The 24,270-nt window shown below is 42.7% G+C and overlaps 1 protein-coding gene across 1 annotated transcript; it reads left to right on the forward strand.

The window, feature by feature from the left end:
- Positions 1-1,316: 1,316 nt before the first annotated feature.
- Positions 1,317-22,740, forward strand: C3H1orf198 (chromosome 3 C1orf198 homolog). Its single transcript, XM_059841565.1, has 4 exons — positions 1,317-1,761; positions 9,122-9,172; positions 17,853-18,404; positions 20,299-22,740. Exons 1-4 carry the CDS (start codon positions 1,414-1,416, stop codon positions 20,353-20,355), a joined length of 1,008 nt encoding a protein of 335 aa, XP_059697548.1. The 5' UTR covers positions 1,317-1,413; the 3' UTR covers positions 20,356-22,740.
- The last annotated feature ends 1,530 nt before the right edge of the window (positions 22,741-24,270 follow it).

Genomic DNA, 24,270 nt, shown 5'->3' on the forward strand with positions numbered 1-24,270 from the left:
ACGTGTTTCAAAGGCTTCTTTCTCTGGGCGTGAGGCAGATGACTAAGAAAAAAAGCGAGCTCAAGTCAAGTGCTCTCAAACAAGTTTAACAAACAAAACAGGATTATATAACTGGGCTGGTATGTGATGACTTGGGGAACTGTAATTACCTCCAAAGAACCAAGTATGTGGAGAAATCTAATTATCATTTTGCATCCTCTTCTGTGTCATCTTAGACAGCTGGTCTAGTGATACCATTTGAACTCTTAAATGGGAACATTAATGTATTGCAGCCCCAGTAATTTACCTACTAAGAATTATACAAAGAAAGCAGACCGAGGAAAAAAATAGCCTAAGCAGTGAAAAACCATTAATCTCAACCTCAATATTTGTGCTACTTTGTAATATATTTTGAAGATAATAAAAATTTCCCCTGCAACTACCTAGGCCAAAAGTCAAAATAGATTTAGTTTCACATAAATCTTCTGACATATTTGCCTATCTTAGGTAAGCTTGATTTTGTTGTTGTTGTTGTTGTTATTTGTTTGTTTTGTGGAAAGGAACTATGCTTCTCCCACCCCAGGAGACTGGTCATCTTTGGGGAATTTGTGTGTGGGACCTCGGTGAATCTTTTGCCAAAATAAGGACTTGTTACCAGAAACGAGCATTTGTACAGCAAAGGAAGAGACCAGAAAACTTATTATTTCAGCCTTTAGAAATCTGTTTTCCCAATGTAACTAATGCCTACTGCACAGACTTGTTACACTTAGGCTGCAGTTGTACAATCACATTAATACCGAGGCTTCGGACCATCTTGCACCCTAACAGGTGGAGTTGGACAGAAGTGCCTGTGCCAGGTATCCTCTCTTCTGACAGAAGCTGCTGGACCTTCTATCGTGTTAAGAAACACCTACGACTTATTTAGGAGTGAGGAAAGGCAGGTTCTTGGGCACGGTGCTCCTCCGCCAGCTGAGGCAAGTCCCTTCCTGGTGCTCCCGGCCCCGGCAGCGTGGGAATACTACAGCTTACCTCCTCGGCAAAAAGGGGAAGGGCTGTGGGAGACGAGCGCTGCGGGCAGGAGCACTTGAGGGCCGCGGGGCGCGCTCAGCCTCCACGCTATCGACGGTACCGAGACCGAAGCAAGCCCGGGAGGCGGCGTCGCCGCTTTCCTCGCTGTCGCCGGCCCGAGGCGGCGGGAGAAAGGCCGGCTCCCTGCAGCGGGAGCGGCGGGCGGGCGGCGCCGCGGGGGAGGCGGGCAGGGGCCGCCGGGGGCTGGGCGTGAGGGGGGCGGGCAACGCGGGGCGGCGGCCGCCCGGCTTTATAGGGAGCGAGGGAGGCGGTGTCTGCGGGAGGGGAGCGGAGGAGGCGGTTCTCTTCCCGTTCCCATCCCCAATCCCGCCGTGCGAGTGCGGGGCTGGCGGCGGCGGGGTGGCCATGGCCTCCATGGCGGCGGCGATCGCCGCTTCCCGCACGGCGGTGATGAACGGGAACCGGCCGCTGGACGAGCGGGAGCGCAAGCGGTTCAGCTACTTCTCCTCGCTGAGCCCCATGGCGCGCAAGATCATGGCGGAGAAGGAGCGGATCCGCGAGCGCTACGGGCCCGAATGGGAGCGGCTGCCGCCCCGGCAGCAGGACGAGATCATCGACAAGTGCCTGGTGGAGCCGCACGTCCAGGCCCGCTACGCCGCGCACCGCGGCACCACCCGCCCGCCCGCGCCGCCCGCCTCCTACCCCAGCCTGCGCCTCAACACCGGGCAGAAGGTGGTGCGCTTCGGGGACGAGGTACCGGCCGCGGGGGAAGGGGAAGGGGCGCCGGGGGGTCCGGGCGGGAGCGGCGCTGCCCAGCCCCGGCACCGCCGCACGGGCGGGGCGCGGCGGCCGCCGCCTCCCCGGGCTGCGGTGCCGCCGGCGCGGGGCTGCGCGGGGTCGCGGGCGTTCCGCGCCGTCGGCAGCCGGGCGAGTTGCCCCGGTGATGAGCTTGATTGCTTTCCCCGCTGCCTGGCTGTGCGGGAGGGCGGGATGTTCTTCGTGCGAGAGGCGCTGGGTCACACCGTAAAGGCAGGGAGGCGCCGGCAGCGATAGCGCTGAAGTGGATTTTGCAGAAAGACTTGGACGGTCTCAGTTCCCCCGACGGCGGGGCATGGCGCTGGACATAATCTCTTGCTGAAAATGGGCTGTAGGGAATGTTTACACTGAGTTAAATCTCTTCCTTTTCGTTTCTAGTTTTAGACACGGTTAAAAATACAGCGCTGAAAACATTCCAGCTCTTTGCATGTTTGACACCTTAGAAAAACGCAGCCTGTTCCATGTCACATGCCAGGAAAAACAAGGGTGTGGAAAGACAGATGGCAAAAAGTATGGATTTTGAACCTTCTGAGAGCCATCTATCCAGTGGTGAAGCGTGGCAGCTCTTCTGGAAATCCACAGTAAAAAAGTACCTGGTCTGGAGCAGTGGGTCGTGTTACCGAGTGTGAGCCCTTGGAGAGGAAGGTCTAACAATGCTTGAAGCAACCTGACAGTACTCTTCAGATACTGTGTCTCTTACTCCCTTTGTTTTCTATTCTTTTACATTTCTATTATATTCTTTTCTTTTACATTTCTATTATATTCTTTTATTCTCGTATGGTTACAGAGCCAGTTTCTTTCACTATGTCCATATAATAACTTTAAGTGACCTATTGTTAGTTATGTGGCTTCTACCAGAAGAAGAAAAAAATCCACTTCTGCATTTGTAATCATCAATCCAATTTAAAGAGAGCATGGCTACTTTTAGGCTCCTCTCCAATATCCCTTGCAATGAGATTTCTAAGAAGCATGTGGGGCACACTTATACTGGGCATCATGGTTCCCAACCAGCTTTGTGCCAGGAGACTGCTGCCTGTCAGGAAGGTGTGATGCTGTGCTGCACACACATCATATCTAAAGCTAAAGAGCACAGGATGTAGCTCAGGTTTGTCCAGTTCATGATGCCCGAAATTCTAGATTAATATTTGATAGTAATGGCCAAAAAGAGGTGTAGAAGAAGTACACAAGACAACAAATTTGGTTGTGCAAACAACCTTTGAAAAGAAACTTAAATCTGAAGTTAGTAGTGAAAGAATTTAAAGAGTGTGGAAAATAAATAGGTTCAGTTTTCCCAGCCTTGGAGAGCTCTGCCGTGCTCTCTGCTTTGAATTATGTGGATCTGGAAGGAAAGCAAGCGTGTTTGTAGGCTGTTGTGCTGCACTCTATGGAAATAATAATTTCCTCAACATCTAGAGAGTCCATCTGAAACTGGGCAAATAGTTTTCTTTCCCATCTTCTCCCCAAATACAGTTACAATATGCATAATGTTAATGTTTCTGTAGCCATTAACCAAAGAAGGCATGGTTTGTCCAAATACTTGATACAAAGTGTTTAATTTTGGAGGCATCTGCCTCAACCGACTTCCTCTTTGACTCCTAAGCAGAAGTTAATATAAACTGTTTCTCTGAAGAAAAGAGATTCCACTCATTTTGGCATTCGCCATTTCCATTTTAGTTCTTCCAACTGTACTACTGAGCCTTGGAGCCTTTCCTGGCTCTTCATCTGATAGCTTCCTCTCCCCTGGCTGCCTTGCTGGCATTCCAGCTGATTGCTGGACATTTGCCCTGGCTGACAAATTGTCCCTCCTTGTCTTGCTGGGGCAGAGCCACCGCCGCGCCGGTCCCTCGCCCGTTCAGTTCCGCTTCCCGGGCTGGCCAACGCTTGGCCTGCAGAGCTCTGCTGTCTGTGTGTCCTGCTCAGACTGCTCAGGAGCCCCTGAGCCTGTGTGAGACCCAGCTGCTGCACACACTGTGGGCACCGAGCCCTCGCTCAGGACGAGTGGGTCGGTCCTGGCTGCTCTCCCTGGCCATTGGTGTATGGTATCCTAAGGCAAGGAAACGGCGAGTAGCCCGCATGCCTCAGAATCACTTGTGGATGCTGCAGCGCTTTCAGTGAGAGTGTTTTGGCCTGATGATGTTCTTGCAGATACACCTGGTCCAAAAGTTTCATGTTTCCAGCCACAGCTCATCTTCCCTGTTAACTGATGTTGAAATCTGTAGTGATCTACCTGGGCTTGCTTAAGCACAGAAATTTGATCTCCCTGACCTCATGTTCTTTGGAAGACGTGGTAGAAAGCAAACCAAGGATGAATACTGAAGATACTGATTTGCTGGTCTGGGCCTCTCGCTGTTTCAGTCCCATTTTCATGCATATTTCCATTATGATAAGGTGGTCCAGAGGACATGTGTAGTGGTCTTGTATTTCTTTGTATTTCAGTTGCTTCCCTCTTTCTCGCCCCCACCATTTCCTATCTATTTCTTCTAACACCAAATTTATCTCCTGAACTTGTAGCCCAGGACTGTAAGTTCTCAAACTATAAACATCTCTTACATTTTCAAAACACCTTTGACTATGTTGGCTGTGTGGGAAGGGTGTTACAGAAAATAGCCGTGCAGTAACAGGACCGTGGCATCCTGTAGCCATGATCCAGTCATTTTATAATGCTAGAGCACTGCAGCACCATGTGTGAGTCTTAGCAAATGCCTGGAGTCACTGCTCCTTCTCTTCCACCTTATCCTCATTGCGGCATCACCAGTCATGGAGCTGGTAGCAGAAGCCGTGCCGGCACTGTGAACACAGTTTCAAAAGAGAATTAGGCTAACAGGGGCATTTCACACCCCAGTGAAATAAGTTTTGTCCTGTTTGCTGAAGATTGACTTGCTATCATCGCACGGGAGCCCAGCACAGGAAGCTATTTATTGCTTCACCATAATTTTCTGTGTCTAGACAGCCCAGGCCTCCTGACCAAGGGCTTTTGGGTGCTGCAACCAAGCTTCCTCTTTCCAGCAAGCCTCCAATTGCTGGCATTTCTCCATTTATAATTTCTTCCTTCTAATGCCCAGAGCGGTAGAAATGGAGATTACCTGAGCAGGGAGATATCTGGAATTACAAGCTGAGATTTAGCATGAATGTAATATTGATGGATTATTTCTGAAATATGCTGTAAACCATGAGGGGAATAGGTGGAGAACCAGCAGTATGTGAGAGGCTACCATCCTTTGCATGCTGTAGTGGCCAGCCTTTGATAATGCAGCTGTTTTGGTGTCAGTTGATGCTGCTGGGGTCTTTCTGTTTCAGTGAAAGATAGTTTAGATATTCCATTTACAGCAAGTTCTCACTGTTCTCTTAATACCATCCCTCTTTATCCATAAGCATGTGACGTAGACATGGAATTAAGGTCTGATTTTCCCTTTGTTTTTTAGTTGTTTTTTTTTTAAATGGATATAAAGTATTTGACCAGTAAAAGAGTTGGATGTGAAAGAATTAACTTTTCATTGGAAAAAATGCCATATGCTTTAGGAAGCGATAAACATTTTATGTAGAGGAAAAACAGGTAAGAGAGTTTGGTTAGCTTCATTCATTGTGTTTTAGAGGGAAGCTTGACTTACCTGCCTTCAGGTAGAGATGCTATTTGTTTTGCTTAGCCTTAAGAACTTTGGCACCAAACGATCGACCCTTTTACCTCCCTACTTAAAATTGCTTTAAAACAACAAATAATCATCATAGCAAAAACTTTTAAGTTTGGCCTTTTAGAGATTTGTGCTTTTTAAACACCCAAAAATGAAAGGCAGCTTTTGAGTGCAGTAAAACCTCAATAACCAGCAAGTCCTTTTCTAATAACACTTCTGAGAAGCGTTTATTGGTGGGTTTGTGTCTTGCCCAGCTACTGTCAGCTGTGCTGAACAATGCTCATGTCAGATACACAGGCACACTTCTACCAGTGCCTTCCATTTTGAAATTCAGATGTTGTTTTCCAGCAAGCTGCCTACATATAGCAAATGTAATTTGTGATTCTTTTTTATGTATTTTGCAGCTGGTTGTTGAAGTCAAGTGTATGACCAGATTTTTGCCTCTTTCTCACTAGTCTTTTTCAGCTTTGAAATATGTTGCATGAGGCCCCATTTCTTACAAATAGGTTCTTTTTTTTTAACCCTGCTGAACAAAAGTTTATTTATTTGCTTTCTTTCTGGAAAAAGGCATTGTTGTGTGCTGAAAACAAAGGCTGATCAGATATGGATTTTTTCTAATCTATGTTGATGATAAATGACCTTGAATCCTTTTTCTCTAGAATTTCCAGTCATAATTCACTTTTGTTATTATTGAAATAATTGATTCTTTTGCTCCCAATTTCTTCAAGCATGTATGAACTTGTTTATTCTACAAAAAACCTAAGTTCCTTCTCATTTTGGGTTGGTGATAAACATGAATCAGGCAGTTTAGACATCATAACACAGTTCAGCAGTGCCCTGTCTTTTCACTTGGTCCTCTGCATGTTCTCTGTGTGAATACACATGAAGTGGAGGCCACAAACTTCCTTCCCTTCCCTGCCAATGGGAATTTGTCAACTGTCTCCTTCATCCTAGCCCCAAGTACACTTCAAATAACCACAGACATCAATTGCTTGAAGGTTTGTATCCTCCAGCCATGTCTTATCCTATTTTATTCTTTTTATTCTTTGCTATATCCCACAGAAGATCTTTTGAATATGGACAGAGCTTCTCAGAGTTACTGGCTCTGAGGAGGGCTGGGCTGTGCAGCCCAAGAAACAATGAGCCATCATTTAAGTTAAAAAAAAAAAAATCCTTTTCTTTTAGAGAGCTGCTGCCTAACAAGGGTCTGCTACTTCTATCCTATATAATCTGTGAAACTCTTAGATTCTATCTCTGACCAGAACTTTTGACAGCTGTTACCAAAATTGATTCATTCCAGGAACCTTGTGCTTGCCCATGCTGGAGGCTGAGGTTACAGCTTGCGGTGCCAACAGGGACAATGATGCTTGAGGAGACATCAGCTTCTCTGAAGTGGGAGGCTGACTTGCTCTGTCCTGCAGGGAATGATGTATCCTGCTGTATGACAGCCTCATACCTTCACTCTGCCTTGCCCATGCTGCTTTTTTATCCCTCTGTGGTCAGCCTTTTGTCCTCAGGGCTCGCTCACAGCAGCGGTGTCACGGCTGAGCTGAGGGTGTGCAGGGAGCGTTGGGTCAAGGGCTGTCCCTGCCTGTGCTGTCTTCTCTTGCCTCAAATACAGCAAAATAAAGAACTGGATGTCTTGGATCCAGCATGAGGATAAACTTGGCTCACTGCCAAGTTTAAAACTGGTTCCTTGCTTGTCCTGTAAATGGCAAGAAGACAGAGCTTCCTTTAAACTCTTTAGATAAAACCCAGTGGCGCCTGTGCCTACACATCTGGAGCTTTAAGGTGCTGTGACTGCATGTAGCAGTGTCACAGTGTTCTCTGGACTTCAGTTCTGTCCTTTCCTGCTGTGGTTGAGGTCAAGCCCTGATTTATCCAGACCCCATGCAGAGAGAAGTGTTGTAGTCCTGCTTGTGTGTGAGACTCAGTCCAATGGTTAGGTTCTCCCATCTCTTTTCCCTTCTGGGCAGTGATTCCTCTCTCATGCATGCTTCAGAAATTATGAACTCCAGTTGTTCAGAAATGAATGGCTCCATTTCAGAGGCAAAGGATATTGTCCTAGAAGGAGTTTGAAATAATCAGACACACCTGCTGTGAGGTATCACACGTTGAGTGATGTGGCATTCCCATGCGGGCAGCAGCACACCACAGTGCAAATGCTGATAGATACTAAAAATCAGACTTCTGCTCCTTTTTTCCTTTAAATGTTAAAACATCTGAGAATCTGTTTCCTGGATTGAGAGAACCTGAATTACATTTATGTTCTTGGCAAAAATTTCCTATACCAAATTTCCTTTTGGCCACAATATGGGATTGAGAAGAGCCCAGGCCTTTTCTCTTAGATGAGCTCTAGCAGGCCAGTTCTTTTTAAGAGCGTGGGATCACCCTCACATATACCACAAATACCTTGCTGCTAGAAACTTTGTTTTTCACAGATGAGTAATAGTTGGAATATGCCATGTTTTTATGTTTAGGAGATGGTTTTAGACACTTCTAATCATGATCTCATAGCTCTAGGCCAAAAAAATCTGCCTACGGTGAAATAAGAGAGGGCAGATCAGGAGAATGTTATCAGATGTCTGAGAAATATATTCCTAGAAAGGCAGAGACCAGGAATAAGAAGAAAAAAACAGCCACAGTGAAATGTGGGATTCCTGTGTTGTGTTAAAACATGGTTGAGTTCTGCTATTCTCTGAACAGCAGGAGTGTGAAAATCCTGCATGGTTACTCCTGGCCTTTCCCTTTCCATATGGTGTTCCCACTCCTGTTCCTTCCCAGGTGTGCTGCTGTGTCCACCTGCTCAGTGTGGAGGGTGCAGCTCTACCTGTGGGACCATCCAATGTACCAGTGAGTCCCAGCCACGACTGGGAATAGAAATGCAGTCATGTTGTTGTAACTCTTCAACAAATATGAACAACAATCATTTTCCAAATTATTTTTCACCCTTTCTTTTTTCAGTGTGGGCTGCATGTATTTCTGGAGGGCATGCCATGCATGAAGGGATTGTTTCAATTTCTCCGTTAGGGATCATTTTCAGAAATGCAGCATCTTCAAAGAATGGATCTGAGATTTTGTGCTGTGGGTGCCTTGTGGCTCCTTCCCCACCTCTGAACATTCATTTCAGAGCACCATCGCTGCCGTGCTGCAGTGATGATGGGTCCTGTTGGATCCAGCTGTGCCTTGGCCCAGTGGCCATGCAGCTGTTTCACTGCCCCACGACTGCCTGGCTGTGCTCGTGCTCTTTGGTCTGCCAAAGGAAGGAAATGGGACTTGATTTCCCTGAGGCCCCTTCTCCTTTTGTTGTTTCTGACCCTGTGTGTTGCTAGTGGCTACCAAAGAAATGCCTACTAGAAGACTGAAAATATAATACATTTTAAAGCCATTTGTGGAGAAACCATTTCAGGAGATTTAGACCAGGCTAAACCTTCATATATTTTGTAGATTAATTTGGTATAGCATTGATAACCTTCCCCTTAAAGGACCTGCTTTCAGTCAGTCTTAAAATGTAATCAGTGCCATCTTTAAGAAGTGCTTTCAGTTTTTAGTCAGTTCTGTGGCAGTGGTTGTTATAGTCCCAGCAGTGTAACATAATGTCATAATGGTGCTTCTGAGAAGATGAAGATACTCTTCTGATTTTTAGTCATTCTTCAATTTTATTTCAGGACATAACTTGGCAAGATGAACACTCAGCTCCATTCTCCTGGGAAACGAAGGTAATTAAACTGCTTTTTTTATTTTTTTTTAATGCTGCTTTGTCATTTTATACTGTTCCTACTGCATTTATTGTCTTCATTTTCTTACTTGATATATTAATGTCACCTTTATTCCATGCAAGCGGTATAAAGTGACCTTGCTGCAAATCAAACAGGACTGGTATGGTTTGATTTACATCAGGAGAAACTCAAAATGTTCTTCATGAACTAATGTTCTGGCTTTGAGTGCAGATGTAAAACCAATTCATTACAATTTTATTTTTTGTTGCAAACTTTTTAATCAACTTTCCATGTTTAGTGAGACCGTTGTCTCAGATACAGATAAACATAGCTACATTTCACTTTTAGGTCAGGAGTAAAGTAGCTAGAAGATGGTGTGAGAAATGTGCAGGTATCTCTTAACTTCACTGGATTCTTTCTCAAAGCCTGTCTAGTACTTCATTTTTTTATTATGAACTAGAATGTTGTCTTAGGACAAAGGCAGTGAAACTTTTTAACCTAGGGCTGTGCTAGAAGCACTATGTTATTTCCTATCCAAAAGGCTCCTTAAAAAAAAACCCCATATTTTTCTATTGTGAGTTGGTTTGGGGTTTCTTTTACATCTCACTTTATCTCTGGTATTTTGTTAAAGCATTATTTATGATGGGATTCTCATATGGCTAACACAGAGCCAGAGTTCTCCATCTTTCTGAGCCTGCGGTGTGAGGAAACACAGTTGTGCCTCATGTGTGGTGGGAAATCAAGTTCAGTTCTTCTTGTTGGAAAAATTCTGGGAGCAAAACCACAGCTCATTGTCTTTCTCAACTGGGTATGGCAGGCATGTTAATTTAATCACACATTTCAGACTTTGTGTTTTCTACCCTTATCTGCCAGAGAAAGCTGCTACTGCCCTGTTGCCTATTTCTTTCCTACTTTTTTTTTTCTTTTGCCCTTGAACTATGTAGATAATCATGTATGACCTTATGAATATAATCTTAGTCTAATGCAGAGTAATTATTTGGAAATGCCAGTGAATACTAAATTAATCCAGTTGACCTGAGACTTAGCCCTCCCTGCTCAAGGTCGCTGCCTGTAGCTGCACCCCATCTGTGCTTTGCAGAAGCTGATTAACCTATAACTTGATGTGACTCCTGGGTCCTGGCAGCCTGCAGTGCTGCAGTTTGAGAGAAACCAATGCCAGTCTTCACTTGCCTTAAAACTCCCTTAAAAGCTGTGATGGTTCAGGAACTAGTGGAGGATTTTCTGTGTTTTCCTCTTTCTCCTCTCCCTCCTTGCTGACGAGAAACAAAAACTTTGCCACAGCTGTGGGCTGAAAAGTTGCATGACCTTTTTCTCTAGCAAAAGTCTGAGAATCCATGTTGTCTGGATTTATGAGGTATGGTTTGGTTGGTTCCTGTGGATTCTTCCTTTTGGTTTTTCCCCAGTGTAGCAATCTTTCAATCAAATCCTTCCACTGCTGAGTCTTCCTTTTCAAAAGTGGAGATCTTGATTTGTGCTTACTCTTTGATCTTCGCTAACTTTTATGAGGTAATACTGGAAGGCAGTTTTAATGAGGTACCAGCTGAGGAAAAAGTAGCCTTACTCAAGTGGTGCCACGTGAGGAAACCTGAATGAGCTGCTCAAGAAGGTTGGTGTGTTGTAATGCATTGTTCAATGTCCTGTGAGCCTGACCTCTTCCCACTGTTATTTAAGGCTATCAGGCTCTTTCCATTCCATGAGCTCTCCCCAGGATGTTGCTCTTTCCACAATACTCTTCTCCCTGATCTCCTTTTAATGCAGAACCTTTTGTTTGATTTGGGTTTTTAGCATGTTATTGCCTGAATGTGCACAAATATGCTCTGGCTTACCCAAGGAAGGGAGCGTGGCTTTTGCAGAGCAGAAGAAAGTAGAGATGTAAATCAGTAAAACCAATAGACTTTTTTCTTTTTAAACACTGAGACAGAAAAATAAAGCAGCAAAATGAGTATTTTCTGTAACTAACACGAGGGAAACTGTGAGGGGGTAGTGAGAAGTGTAGGGAAGAGGGGAGGGCATGTATTCTCCCAGGCTGAAGGTTCTCAGCTGTAGCAGTGATGCCAGTGGGGATTCTCGTTGATAAGGTATGGACAAATTTTTCTCACTGTAGCTAGTGCCATGGATTCCCTACTTCCATGGCAGTCAAACTTACCCAGAGAACAGTGTACTGAATTGCTGTCATTTTGTTCAGAACATTGGTGAAGGGCTTGGTGCCTTCACTTGTCTCACTTTCTGTATTCTCATTTTAAACACAAATTTGAGATGTGGCTGCAGTCGTTCATATCACAACAAACACTTGCATGAACATCTCCACTATTTTTAGATGAGTATTTCTTGTCTCACCTTTTTATTTTTAAATCCTCAGACAAGGCAAACAAAGTAGAACTGCAGGGTAAATTGCCAATTTAGCTGTTAGACAGCATTTAAAATAATCTTTTTAGTAGGTAACGATAACACTTCTCAGAAGGAAAACTTGGGAAGCAGTGAGTTCTCTTGGCACTGCAAAAGGGCTGACATTTGAAAACTAAAGATTGAATTGGAGGGAGTGATTTTGTTCATGGGTGGAGCCCTCATGGACATATAACATGTCTTGAAATGTGGGTTACATTTTTAACTGGAGCTCTACCCAGGTTTATGAATTCAGGGCATTCTATTTATGGCTTCAGGTTTACCTGAGATGAAAGATGACATTTTGGCTGAGTTTAGCCTTTGAGGTTTCTTGGTTTGTTTGAAGTGAAAATTCAGTGAAACTCAGCACGGACCTCAGGATATAAATGGAAAACAAGAATCATGCCTGAACTTGGAAGTAAAATTTCTCTGCAACTCTTCCTGAACTCTGAACTTCATGGATTTTGTGATTTTAGATTTGGGCAGGGGCGGGAGGGGGGATGTAATTAATTTAGTAATGGGCAGAAAATATTTCAGTTCGCCACCTCAGTTAACACACAGAATGCACTGAGCAGCATGGGAATAAATTGCAATTTACCTCTAGTTCATGCTATTAACAAAAATACGTTTTATTCCAAATGCTTTAAATTGACACATTTATATCTAAAGTTTTCTTTTTCTTGATGCAGGTAGAATAGTTGCTGATTCTCTTCTGTATTCAACAGTCCCTCAGGTATTTGTTGAAAATAGAAACCTCTGAGGTGTGTTTAAAATAAACAAACCAAAAGATAAAAAAAAAAAAAAAAAGGGTCAGGCTTCAATCCCATCAATAATCTGGTTGCTGCCTACCTGTCTGAATTCCCTAATTATATTGCTACAAAAGTGATCTAATCCCAGCAATGATTTAGGGAGAAAACAGCTATGTTCTGCTTGTAATAAACATGCTTTATCAACTGTTTCCTTTATCTAAAATTGAGGCAGTCTTCAGTATCCTTCTGTGAAGAAGCCCTAGTTGGTGTTTTGTTTTAAATAGGAGCACAGTGGCAGAAGAGAATTTTTTCCTTCCTTCCTTAGCAGCATGATATTATAATTGTTTGTTACAAGCTATAATTTGGTGTGATTATTTTTACCAAGCTGGCATAAATGGCAGCACTTCCTTGGAAGGAGAGTGATCCCTGAGCGTTTGAGATTAGCCTTCCCTTTTTGATTTAGACTACTTGTGTTTAAAACACAGTGCTGTAAAACTTCTGTTGACTATTAGTTCTTGAGCAAAAAAAAAAACCCAACAAACCCAACCTGTGGTAATAGAAGCTGTGTTCAAGGTTTATTTTAGTTTGTATGACCAAGTGTAGAGATTCAGTTACCTGCATCAATCTTTGTTGGTTTTGAGCATAAAACCAGGCACTGTCAGTACAAGCTTGCTCAAGCTAGCCAGAAACAGTGCCTGGCTGGATTCAGTTCATATCAGCAGAGTATGGGATGGAATTTCCTCCAAAGGTCCATACTATGTAACATTGGCATTGTCTTTCTGTATGGACTAAAATTTCTTAGATTGGTTTTGGTTGCTTCGCTCTATTTTTTGCCCTTGCAATTTGCCTCTGCTGACCTAAGGATTTCTTTCTGACTCTGAAAAGATCCTGAAAACACCCACAGTGTGCGCAGGAAACAAAGCAAAAACTGCAGCTGCTTTGAGCCCTGTATTTATTTTGGTTTTGTCCATTCAGCAAAGCAAAGTCATCTTCTAAATCTTTTAAAATTGGCTTCCTTACCTCTGCATTTATCAGGCTGTGCCTAAAACAAGTTGCTTTTTACAGTGTTTCTGTAGTCTTTGTCTCAACAATTTGGATTTTTCAGCCTGCCAAGCAAAACAATTTGTTTTGGCTGTATTTGCGTGACTGCTTAGTAAAATACTACACATTCCTGATGAGTGAATAAGAAGCTTTAAAAGTTCCTGGGTTCTTTGTGGTCGTCTTGTTTTTAATATGTCCTTATGAACTGAGACCTGATTTCATACAGTACAATTAAATAATTACATTCTCAGTGCCTCTGGTGCCTCTCTTTCAGCATACATTGTTTCCCATGAGTATGTACACCCACTATTACAGTTTAGTGGATTATTGCTGCAAGTTTGGTCTAAATTCTTTAATACAGTAAACAAAATTCCTAAATACCTTAATACAGTCTTTTTAAGGAAAGATGGACATACAACCTCCTGAAACCTGCAATTTATAATATTATTTATATTTATGATACAGAAAAATGATCAAGACAGGACATCCTTTATTTAAACCCTTGCAGTGGTTTGAGACCAGAGGGATGAGACTGAAAAGAACACAGACTTCTAGGTTTGCTTTACCTCAAAATACTCCTTTGTGCATGCTTTCACAAGCACTCTCTACCCCCCCTCTCTTAATGTGTTGAGAAAGACTGGCTCATGCAATATCTTGAAAATACAACCGCTGTTAATAGCTTTTATTTGAATTCCAATAATTTCCAGAAATTACAGTTGGGACTGTACTAGTCTGTCTGTAAACTCTTGAGACTTTCTGGGCTGAACAATTCCCAGAAATACCATTTGGACAGATGGTAGAAAAAAGAAAATATTTTTATTTTATTCCTCAGATGAGGGTTTATACGTACAGAAACTGGAGCTCATGTAAGGTAATACAAAATCAATGAAAGCAGTGGGGAACTGAAACCCTCTCTCTAGAATCCCACACTGTGCCTGAAAGACAATTCACTTTTGACCATGAAATCACACCCCACTGTTCAGTGTTTGCCTCCCCAGGGTGGCAGCTGGTGCAGTGCCACCAGTGCAATTCTGCTTCTGAGCCCTGCAGGAGCAGGTGCAGCTCACAGCAACTCTGCCCAGCCTGGGGAAGGCAAACCTTTACAGGTGAGCTGCTAGCCTGAGTTTGGCTGGGGCCACGAGAGGTGTGCATCAAGATATTCTCATGGCTGGCAAACCTAAAGGAAAAGGACATCTTTTGGGAGGGAGGGGGAGGTTGCTGTCTTTTAAATATAGTTTCCTTCCTCCTGCTGACGCAACCAATTGCCAATTTGTAATCTGATGTAAGAAACTGAGAGCAGAACTCTAATTAAAATCCCATTTGTAGTGTCTAGTGACTCATTAGAGTGTACAGTACTACTCATTACTTAGATATCAGCATAGGGTGTTTCACACATGGGCCTTTTCTATCTCTGTGAAATTATCTTCCTACTTAGGCTGCTGCCCTGTTGTTTGGTTTGTTTTTTCCTTGCGGGGGAGGGTGTTTTATTGCCAATTTTTTGACTGGAAAGATATTGCCTATTAATCATTTTCTTTCGTCAGCTACATTTCTTAGGGGTTCAGATGTGTTAAATAACCTCAGAAGTCAAATAGAAGCATTATATATTTCAGGGAAAACAGAATATCTTGTGACTGGTCCACAGAAGTTCTTGGCTTCTGGAATTAAATGCTAGAAGCAGAATTATCCATCCCTGTGACCTCTCAGAGCTGTATTTACATCACGCTGAGACACAGTGCTTTCAGAACCTGTCGGGGTAGTCTTGTCTTCTTTGCCTTCCTTGTGGGAGAACGAAAACTCCTGAAGAAGTATTTTCATTTGGATTACTCCGTGTCAGGCTATGAACTGTTTGATCTCCAGAGCGTTCCGTGAGACAGATATGCAGTCTCCAATGTCAGGTGGTCCTGTCTGCTGACATGGGTGCACCCCGTGGTCTCTGCACACAAGGGCAAAGAGGACATCCTCTCCAGAGCATGCATCCACGAGCAGGTTGGAAAGGCACTGAAGTTGGAAAGGCACTGCCTGAAGTGCTGCTGCAGTGCCACGCTCTTCTCTAAGCTAGGAGCGAGGTGCCACTTCCAAACCACATCTCTGACTTGGATATTCTGCCCCATAAAAAGAACATTAAACATCACCACCGTCAGAGGCTTTAGCTCCACAGCCTGAGAACTTCTCAGAAGGCCTGGCTTAGCTTGTCTGGCTAGCTGCTGTTCAAATGCAGAGCCGTCTTGTTGGTTTACTTTTTTCCTAATTTTTACTTTAACAGGCCCATACTTCCTTTCCATGGGCGTTTTTTCTGGATTTTATTTCCAGCTGTGCCCTGGGGGCTATGATGGCTGCTTTGCACTCTGGGCACTGATCTTCCCTCTCCCTTGGGCTGGGGGGTGAAGGAATCATTCTACTGAAAGTGACTGCTGCTGTGATGGCCTTTAGCTACTGTCATCCCCAGTGTGGGCCCCAGGACAGACTGTTCAGAAAACAGCAGACTGCTGCAGGACAAAAAGTAGCACTGTTTTAATTTCTACATGACATAAGTCTTCCAAGATGGATTTTTTTTTTTAACCTGTCTTTGATTTTTAGAATCTGCCTTTTGTTTTTTCTCTCGGCTACTGGGGAATTGCAGGTCTATTTGATATTGTGTTGTGGGTTTTTTTAAGCTGGGATTTTATCAGCTCTAAAGTCTTAAAGCATCTTAACTTCAGGGTGGTAAATCACTATGTAGTAGTACTGCCAAATGAGCTTAGGGAAATAAATCCCTGTATTTTAATATAGAGAATGGCAGTCACTGTAAATAATCCTCAACACCATTGCATCTATGGTTTGTTTATGCAAAATTTATCTGTGAATAAATATCCTGCTCTTAATTTTACGTCATGACTTGTTTAAAAAAAACAAATCAGAGCACTAAGGTATTTTCCTCCTAGTTTTTTGCAGGCAGGGTGGGGTGTTGAGTTGTTTGGTAAGACTTGTGTGTATCCTTGCCCTCACCTTATTCTAGCTGAGCTATAATTACTTGCAGCTTGTTTATGTTCTGCATCTTTTGATAGCACAGTATATTCTTCATGAGAACACGGATCTTGGTGCTCTCTTGCCTACAGCCTTGGAAAAATGATGCCTCTAATTCTTTAGAAAGGTCAGATCTAAGTCCATGAATTAAATTATGTGTAGTCAGCTGCTGACTGTTTAAAAAAAATTGTTTTATAAATAATCAGTTGCTGGGTTAACAGTTGTTCTTTGATGAGAAGTTTCTGAATATTAATTACTAGGCTTGTGAGTCTTGCTAGATCTAGAGTCCCTTTGAACTTCACATGCCCAATAATGTAGGACTCAAGATCAAACAATTCAGTGAAATGATATGCAACTGGGACTTGTTTTAGACTGAAGCCCAGAGATGCTATTGCAGTTTTATTCAGTAAAGGCTGGGCAATGAAGTAGAATGGTGAAAAAACATCCCAAATTTGTAATGAACTTCTGAAGTGTCTTTCAACCATTCGTAGCAAAAGCTACAAGTCCTCTTGAGTTTTTTTCAAACCCAATCAGGCCCATGATGACAACACCACAGCTTTAACAGTAAAGGCTTTTTTTTCCCTTGCATTATTTGTTCCTTTTTACAGACACAAGTCTGTGTATTAGGTTGTTCTTTCTTGGCACATATGCTTACATGTTTCTCAGAGGGTAATAAGGCTTAACTTTTATTAGCCTGAAGAGTGTCTAGCTAGTTGAGAATCATTGTACTGAGGCAGTGGTAAGTAAAACAAACATTTTGAAGTACTGTTCACTTTTCTGTGACTTGTAAGATTTTTTTCATGCATTAACTGTGGTCACTTGCTTCCTTGGCCCAGTGTTACCTCTCAGAAGTGGGTACAGCTATCTCAGCACTGCAAGTGAAAACCAACCAGGGTTCAGGAACAGGTGAAGAATGGTCTGGCTGGAGTTATTTCTCTTCCTTCAGAGGGGCATTAGAATTATAAAACTATTTACCTATGCATACCCATTACGTCTAATCCTTTATCTTGGAAGCAGATGGACCTGTAGCCAACTATTTCAAAGACTATAATGGAAGATTGCCTTTTGAGCTACACTCTGAAGCTTTTTTTGCTTAAAATTTTCATGTAAAACATCTCTGACTTTCAAAATGCATCTGCAGCTGTTGTAATGTTTTAGTGCTGCTATTCTAATGTTTCAGTGCTGTGCACTGCTGCCTTAGATGGCCCTGAGTAACTCTAATACAGTTGCTTTCTTTGCCTCCTCTGCAGCAGGTCTGGGACTTTTAATGTTTGCTTGCAGTTCAGACTTTTAAAAATCATTATTTCTATGAAACTACAAAGATAGACATTTATGGAGGAATTAAGTTAGCTTTGCTGTGGTATCTGTTGTCTGGGAGCTGTCTCGCAGTGGGCTGAAATGTTATCTGTGTGCACCAGGGTCAGAAAGTCAAAACTGTGTCTGTGTGAGGCTCTTTGAAATGCTGTTTTCCTGTCCCTGAACAGAGTCAGATGGAGTTCAGCGTTGCATCTCTCTCCATACAAGAGCAAGGGGGTGCCCAGCTGCAGAACGAGCAGAGGCAGCCTGTTAAAGCAGCACCTGGTGTCCAGGTCCCTAAATCTTCTCAGGCCAATAAGACCCCTGCCTCTGAGGGGTTGATAGCACCCAGGAAGGAAGAGGAGTCGTCCTTCTGGAAGATAAACGCAGAGCGCTCCAAGTTTGAAGGAGACAAGTCTGAGTTCCAGTCCCTGACCCCCAGCCAGATCAAGTCCATGGAGAAAGGAGAGAAGCCCCTTCCCTCTTTTTACAGACAAGAGCCTGTTCCAAAGGAGATGACCAAAGCTGAGAAGCCCAGCACAAGTAAAGCAGAGAAGTCTGCCGCCCCCAGCACACCTTCTGTGTCCCTCGAGTGGGAGAAGCCTCGACCTACTCAGCTCCCTACTAGTTCTCTAGATGACTTCTTTCTTCCTGATCCACCACAGGATCTGGCATCTTCTAGGACAAACAAGGAAGATACTGATGGTACTATACTTACAGACCCACAAATGCCTGGACAGGTGAGTACTGCTATACCCACTGTCCTTATATTTAAGAACTGTACAGCACATTAAAATCTGGCAAGGCAACTCTGGAAGATTAGGGACTCCAAAAATCACTAAGCCATAGCTCAGCTTGATGGCTTTTTTGTCTTTCAAATGTGAAGAAGTTTAATCTGCTATTTAACAGTCTGTTCAACACGTTAACTTCAATTAAGCGCTTTTTAACACATAGGATAAAGGCACAATTTAAATCTAACACCAGAAATGCTGACAAGGCACCAAGTAGCTCATTGACAGCAACCTAGCAAGTTGCTGTATCACATAAAAGAGCTTGTGGGGTTTTGGAGTTTTATTTGCAAAAGCAAAGCACTTAATGGAAAGAATAAGCCTTTTAACTTGAAAGGTGGGTGAACCCGGGTCTAGCACACTTTATTGGTACACACAGCATAGTGGTGAATGGTGAACTGGTTCTCAGCTGTTCCAAGCAGTAGCCTGACAGCCACTTCCCAGTGCTTTGTCCCAGGCAGCTGTGCTGCTTTCAAATGTGTTTTCTCTTAAAGTCCAAAATAGAGATAGAATGAGCTTCCAGAATTAGCCTTCTCAATGTTTTTTTTAATGAAAAAACCCAAACAACCCAACAACAAAAAATAACCCTAAGCAGCTCAATAGCCAATTGAAGCTATTTTAAAAAGCAGATGCTGATCTGTGAGAAAAGAAAGGAAACAGCAGGATATGATACAGGGAGGGGAAAAAAAAGAAAGAGATCAAAAGCTTGAAAACTGTGAAGTAGAGAAGAGGAGTGGTACTTCAATCAGAGCTGTGCAGTTCTGTTTGTAATCTGTGGCACCGCTCTGGCAACAGCCTGACACATTACTGTACACCTTCAGCACTTCACACAGCTTTTTCTTTTTTCTATTTTCTGTTTTCCCAACTGTGATTGTTCAAATTCCAAACGAAATGATGTAAAGTCAGAAAGATGCAGGGTGAGGTAACTGGTTGCAAGAGAAGTAAGTGGCAGCACTTAGGAGAGAACCATACTTAAGCCACTCCAGTATTTGAAGCCCTCTGTTTAGTTACCATTTTCTGAAGCTGAGGGATAATGCTTCCTGAGCTGCCTAGCTACAGTTTGTGAGCATGGTAGTCCTTTAATTTGAGTTAAGGGCTTTATCATGTTTTCTTACAGTTTCAAGTCCTTTGTGAATGTTTTCAAGATAACTGAAATAGTTTGAAAAGCCTGGTTTTTTCTCTCTGTGGAGAAACAACCCTCCCATGTGGAAATGGGAACAGAGGAGCAGACAACTTCAGTATCATAAAAATTTCTTCTGTTCTTTTTTCTGGATTCTCTTCCCTGTTCTGGGAAGCCATGCTCTAGGAAGAGAATCCAGAGACTCAGCTGTGCCTCTTGAATACTCTTCCTAAGCATTAGAATCACCTTGAATGTCATGGCTAACCCTGCAGGAGTGAGTATGTTCTGGATAGAGTAGTAAATAACTTGTCATCAAAGTTTAATCTGTGTAGTTTTCTGCAAACAACTGACTCTAATTGCAACAGACAATCTGTTGAATTGATGCTTGCCGTCTGTGTTTGTTTCATTCTCTGTAATTCCCAATGTAGTCTGAAAAATTGATCTTCATTAATTTTTTCCACGAGGAAAAAAACCAAAACATTTTGCCTACAGACCACAAGAATAATTTTATTTTTTTCTGGAATTGCCTTTTTGGTCATTGTGAGTATTTTTCCATGTCATGTGTAGGTACTTAGGTATCCTAGAGCATGGTAAAGATCTTGAAATATTGTCAGGCAACATTTTAAACTTTAGATTTTAGATAGGCAGTCAAATATTGAGTTTGCAATACCATAATTAACAACTACATCTTATTTCCTTTGTTTTTTTTTTTTTTTTACCTTGCAGACTAGTACAAGCAATGTTATCTTGAAGACTGGCTTTGATTTTCTAGACAACTGGTAAAAGATACTTCAAAACAGATCAAACCAATTTTGGGGAAGGAGTGGAACACTTTTCTCCTTGTATGTTAATTTACTAGCATTTGTGTCTTTTTCTAGAAGTAACTTTCAAACTCTTAAATGTTGCCTTTGTATAAACTTTTGTAATACCGTATGCGTTTTTGTTTTTTAAACAGTGATAGAAGTGTGGTTTCATTTGGATATTTTTTTAATATCTGTTAAAATTTTTAGTAGCTACTGTGTGGAGAGGATGGGAGAAGTTACTGTACACATGTTAAAGAAACACAAATGAGAGTCTCTGTATCCTAGAAATGGAACCTACAGGACCAGATTGCAGTTTGCAGTGGAAACCTTGCTAGCGTGGCTTGTAAGAAATTGTGTTGCACGTGCAGTGGTTCCAACCATACTTCAGATAGCTAAAAAAGCACCAGTATGAAAGGCAAGCATCCAGAATTGCATTGATTTGTAGATTTCGTTTCCTTTGAAAGTATCTTTTGTACCACTCACTGAAGACACTTTTTCATCTGAAGAAAGCAAAGGCATTGCCAAAATGATGGATCCAAAAAAGCACTGTGTTTGTACCCTATAAATCTGCTAAAATAACTTAAGAGTGTTAAAAAAATGACCTGGGGAAATGGTATTTCTGGTGTCTGGATTGAAGACTTGGGGATGGGTAGGAGGGAGTGGGACAACAGCTAATGAATAGGAGAAATTCTTCAGGGAACACAATTTCACTGCCTCCTTACTAGAGCATAACTCTTCACAATACTAGTGCTGGAACTGCAGCGCTGAGAATTTCTGGAGTGTAGATTACCTTTGTGTCAGTAAACCACTATGTTTATGGGAGGTCACAGCAGGGTGAGGCTTTTTTGTTTTTTAAGCAGCTTATCGTCTCAAGGACTCATCAATTTTGGTGCTTTTTCCTCCTTGTGGGTTCATCCTCTTTAGTGTTCAACACCTGGCTTACATTTATTCCTAAGGTGCAGAGAGGCATCTCAAGGTGGCCCTTGGCAGTGTTGCCTCCAGTTCTGCTTTTGAATGATCTTTAGTGTTTAAAATGTAGAGAGCAAGAGTAGCTGTTGTTTGGATCTGTTGTCTCTGAAATGCAGCATGATTTACACCCTGATTCTCACTGTGTTTACCTCACCTTGAAGCCTTAATTCCCCTACGCACAGCCAGCGACTGGTCTGCTCCAATGCCAAAGGTTTGACTTTTCCCTTTACCTCAGCAATAGTCCCATAGCATTTGTTTGGGGTAGAAGGCAAAACACAGGGCTCTAATGGGTCCCAGCCAAGGCTGTGAGAAGGTCACCATCTCCTAAGCCATAGTTGTGCTAGCCTTCTCATGGATTAGCACTTGACATTTGGTTCAGTGCCAGGGGCAGTTAAATGTGCAGAATTGGATGTGGCAGGATTTTTTCTGCTTGTTACAGGAAGAGTTTGCAATGTCCTGGAAGAATCCTTGCCTCTAATTGGTGTGCTGCTTGCTCTGAACAAGCAGAGTGTGCTGATAGAGCATTAAAATTTACTCGTTGGACGAGGAAAATGCTGTAAGCATGTCCCCCCTTTTCTTGCCCCCACACTCCACCAAAAAAACCCCAAAACACCAAGGCCAAAACCTCCACTTTTTCTAGTGTTTTCTTAAAAGGTTCCTTAGCTAAATGGTAAGATCACCACAGAGTAAAAGTTATTGCATAGCATACTCTTATTTATAGGCTTCTGAAAGCTTTTTCACATTCTTCCTGAGAGGTACAAACTCCTGTAGTTCGTGGATGTTATCTCTGCATTCAGCAGTTCAGAAAATATGTGTTGTTACCATCCTGTCCTTTTCCGCTGTTTTTTTCCTTTGTAGCATTTGCTACAAGCATCCAGAGTTAATACAGCTTAGAACAACTCCAACACAAATTCTTTAGGTGTATTATTGATATTGACTTGCACCTTCCTTTGAAACCTAACAAATGTTAATCTTGGGGTTTACAGTTACCAGTGAATCTGATTTTCCGTACATTCAGCTGCTGAAAAGTAGTAAATCAGAAATGAAGATGCACATTCTAATCTTATTCTCATTTGGGGAGATCTGAAAACAAAAGTCTCCTACTGTCAAGGAGCATTACTTTAAATCTCTGGTAATACCTTAAAGCTTCTTAGGGAAGAACTGGGGCTGCCTGTCTCTTCCATCGGCTCACTCGACCCTAATACACATTGGGACCAGCTGGTAGAACATGCTGCAGAACTTTTTACTTATCCTGGTAGGTTTTTCCTGTGCTTTGACAAGAGTTGATGCTCCTTCTTTCTTGAATATGTTTTTATTAAACATTCTTACAAAAACGAAATTGTATTTGGTCACATTTTATATTAACAATGTTTTAATAAAGTCACTTTAAATAGAACTGTCAAAGTTTTTGTGTTGCTTTGTATGTTGTCCTTGATGCTCTGCTTTCCTCAGTGCCATTGGAGTTGTTTGGGGCATCTTCAATCTGCCTGAGAGACAGCCAGGAATGATTTGAGTGAGAATTTAGAAACTAAATTTTTTATATTGGTGGAAAAAAAAAATCAACACACTTCAGCTGTTTTTTCAAGTCTTTAAGTGATCCTATATGGGGAGATATCCTTGCTTTATCATGTAGTCTGACAACTGGGGGCAGGATGAGGTTTGGGAGGACTAAAATCTATTTGTGCTTCATTGTAATAGACTTAAACCTAACACACACACCCTCCCACCAGTATCTCCAGGTAATCCAAAGCAGTATCTGGATCATTATTGCAGAAGAATTGGAAAACTGCATGTTGTGGTTTAGCCCCAGCTGCCAATGAAACACCACACAGCTGTTCCTTCACTCCACCCAAGCAGGATGGGGGAGAGAATGGGTTATGTGTGGGCTTTAAAAGCATCTCGGAAAAAGGAAGGTGCTAGCAGAGGCCACTGAGTAATCTCACTTCCTGCCTTTTGTGATTGGCAGCAAGCTCCCAAAGTGTAAGAGAATCAAATGTGCAGCCACAAGGATAGTTTTTCTTCTGCATGCTCACATCTACTTCTTCCAGAAATGTATTTGGAAAAACAATTTGGTTTGTACTGGAGCTGGATTTCCAGCAGCTAAAAAGGCATTTGAAGAAGAATTTGGTTTGGAAAGACTCCACAGCCAACTAAGGGTGGCCTTCCAACTATATTTAGGATCTGGCCTACACATCATTTGCTTCAATCTTGTCTAAGCTTCCTCTCAACTTTTAAAAGTTCTCTACTGAAGGCAAGTCCACAGCATCTGGGCACTGTCTCAGCACAAGGAGCCAGCAGGTCTGATCTATGAGTGAAGACTTGAAAGGGCAGAGTAGAGAAGATGCTGTGGCTGAAGAATGCTGATTGACTGCCTGATTGATTGATTGATTGATTGATTAGTGGTGACTTTGGTGGTATTTGCTGAGGTTGGGACAACCTTTGAGGTTGTGGTTGTGGCTGCTGGGGCAGCACCCAGCAGGCAGAGTCCTGCTGGTCACTCAACAACTGCATCCCCCAAAGAGCTTGCAAATCATGTCCCTGGGAGACAAACCCAACTTTGTAGGCATTATTTACAGACAGACCCCTGGGCTTTGCTGTCCAAGTTTGCCCGTCACCCACTTGAATCAGTATGTTACTGCATATTACTCTGAGATCAAAACCAGAATGTGGTGACCAGTGACAGGGCCTGAGGGAATGGCCCGAAGTTGTGTCAGGGGAAGTTTAGGTTGGATATTAGAAAAAAGTTCTTCACCCAAAGGGTGGCTGTTCACATGGCTGTGAAACTTGGACCTTATGCAGGATCAAGCTATAGGGCTAAACGCCCTTGGCAAGTCAGGATTCGACTGGGATGCCAACAAATCAAAAACCATTTAGCTGCCTTGAAAATAGCTTACTGTAGTTTTCCTATAATGCTTGAATCCAAAAC

This window comes from Haemorhous mexicanus, chromosome 3 (assembly GCF_027477595.1).
Source record: "Haemorhous mexicanus isolate bHaeMex1 chromosome 3, bHaeMex1.pri, whole genome shotgun sequence".
Classification (NCBI taxonomy): Eukaryota; Metazoa; Chordata; class Aves; order Passeriformes; family Fringillidae; genus Haemorhous; species Haemorhous mexicanus.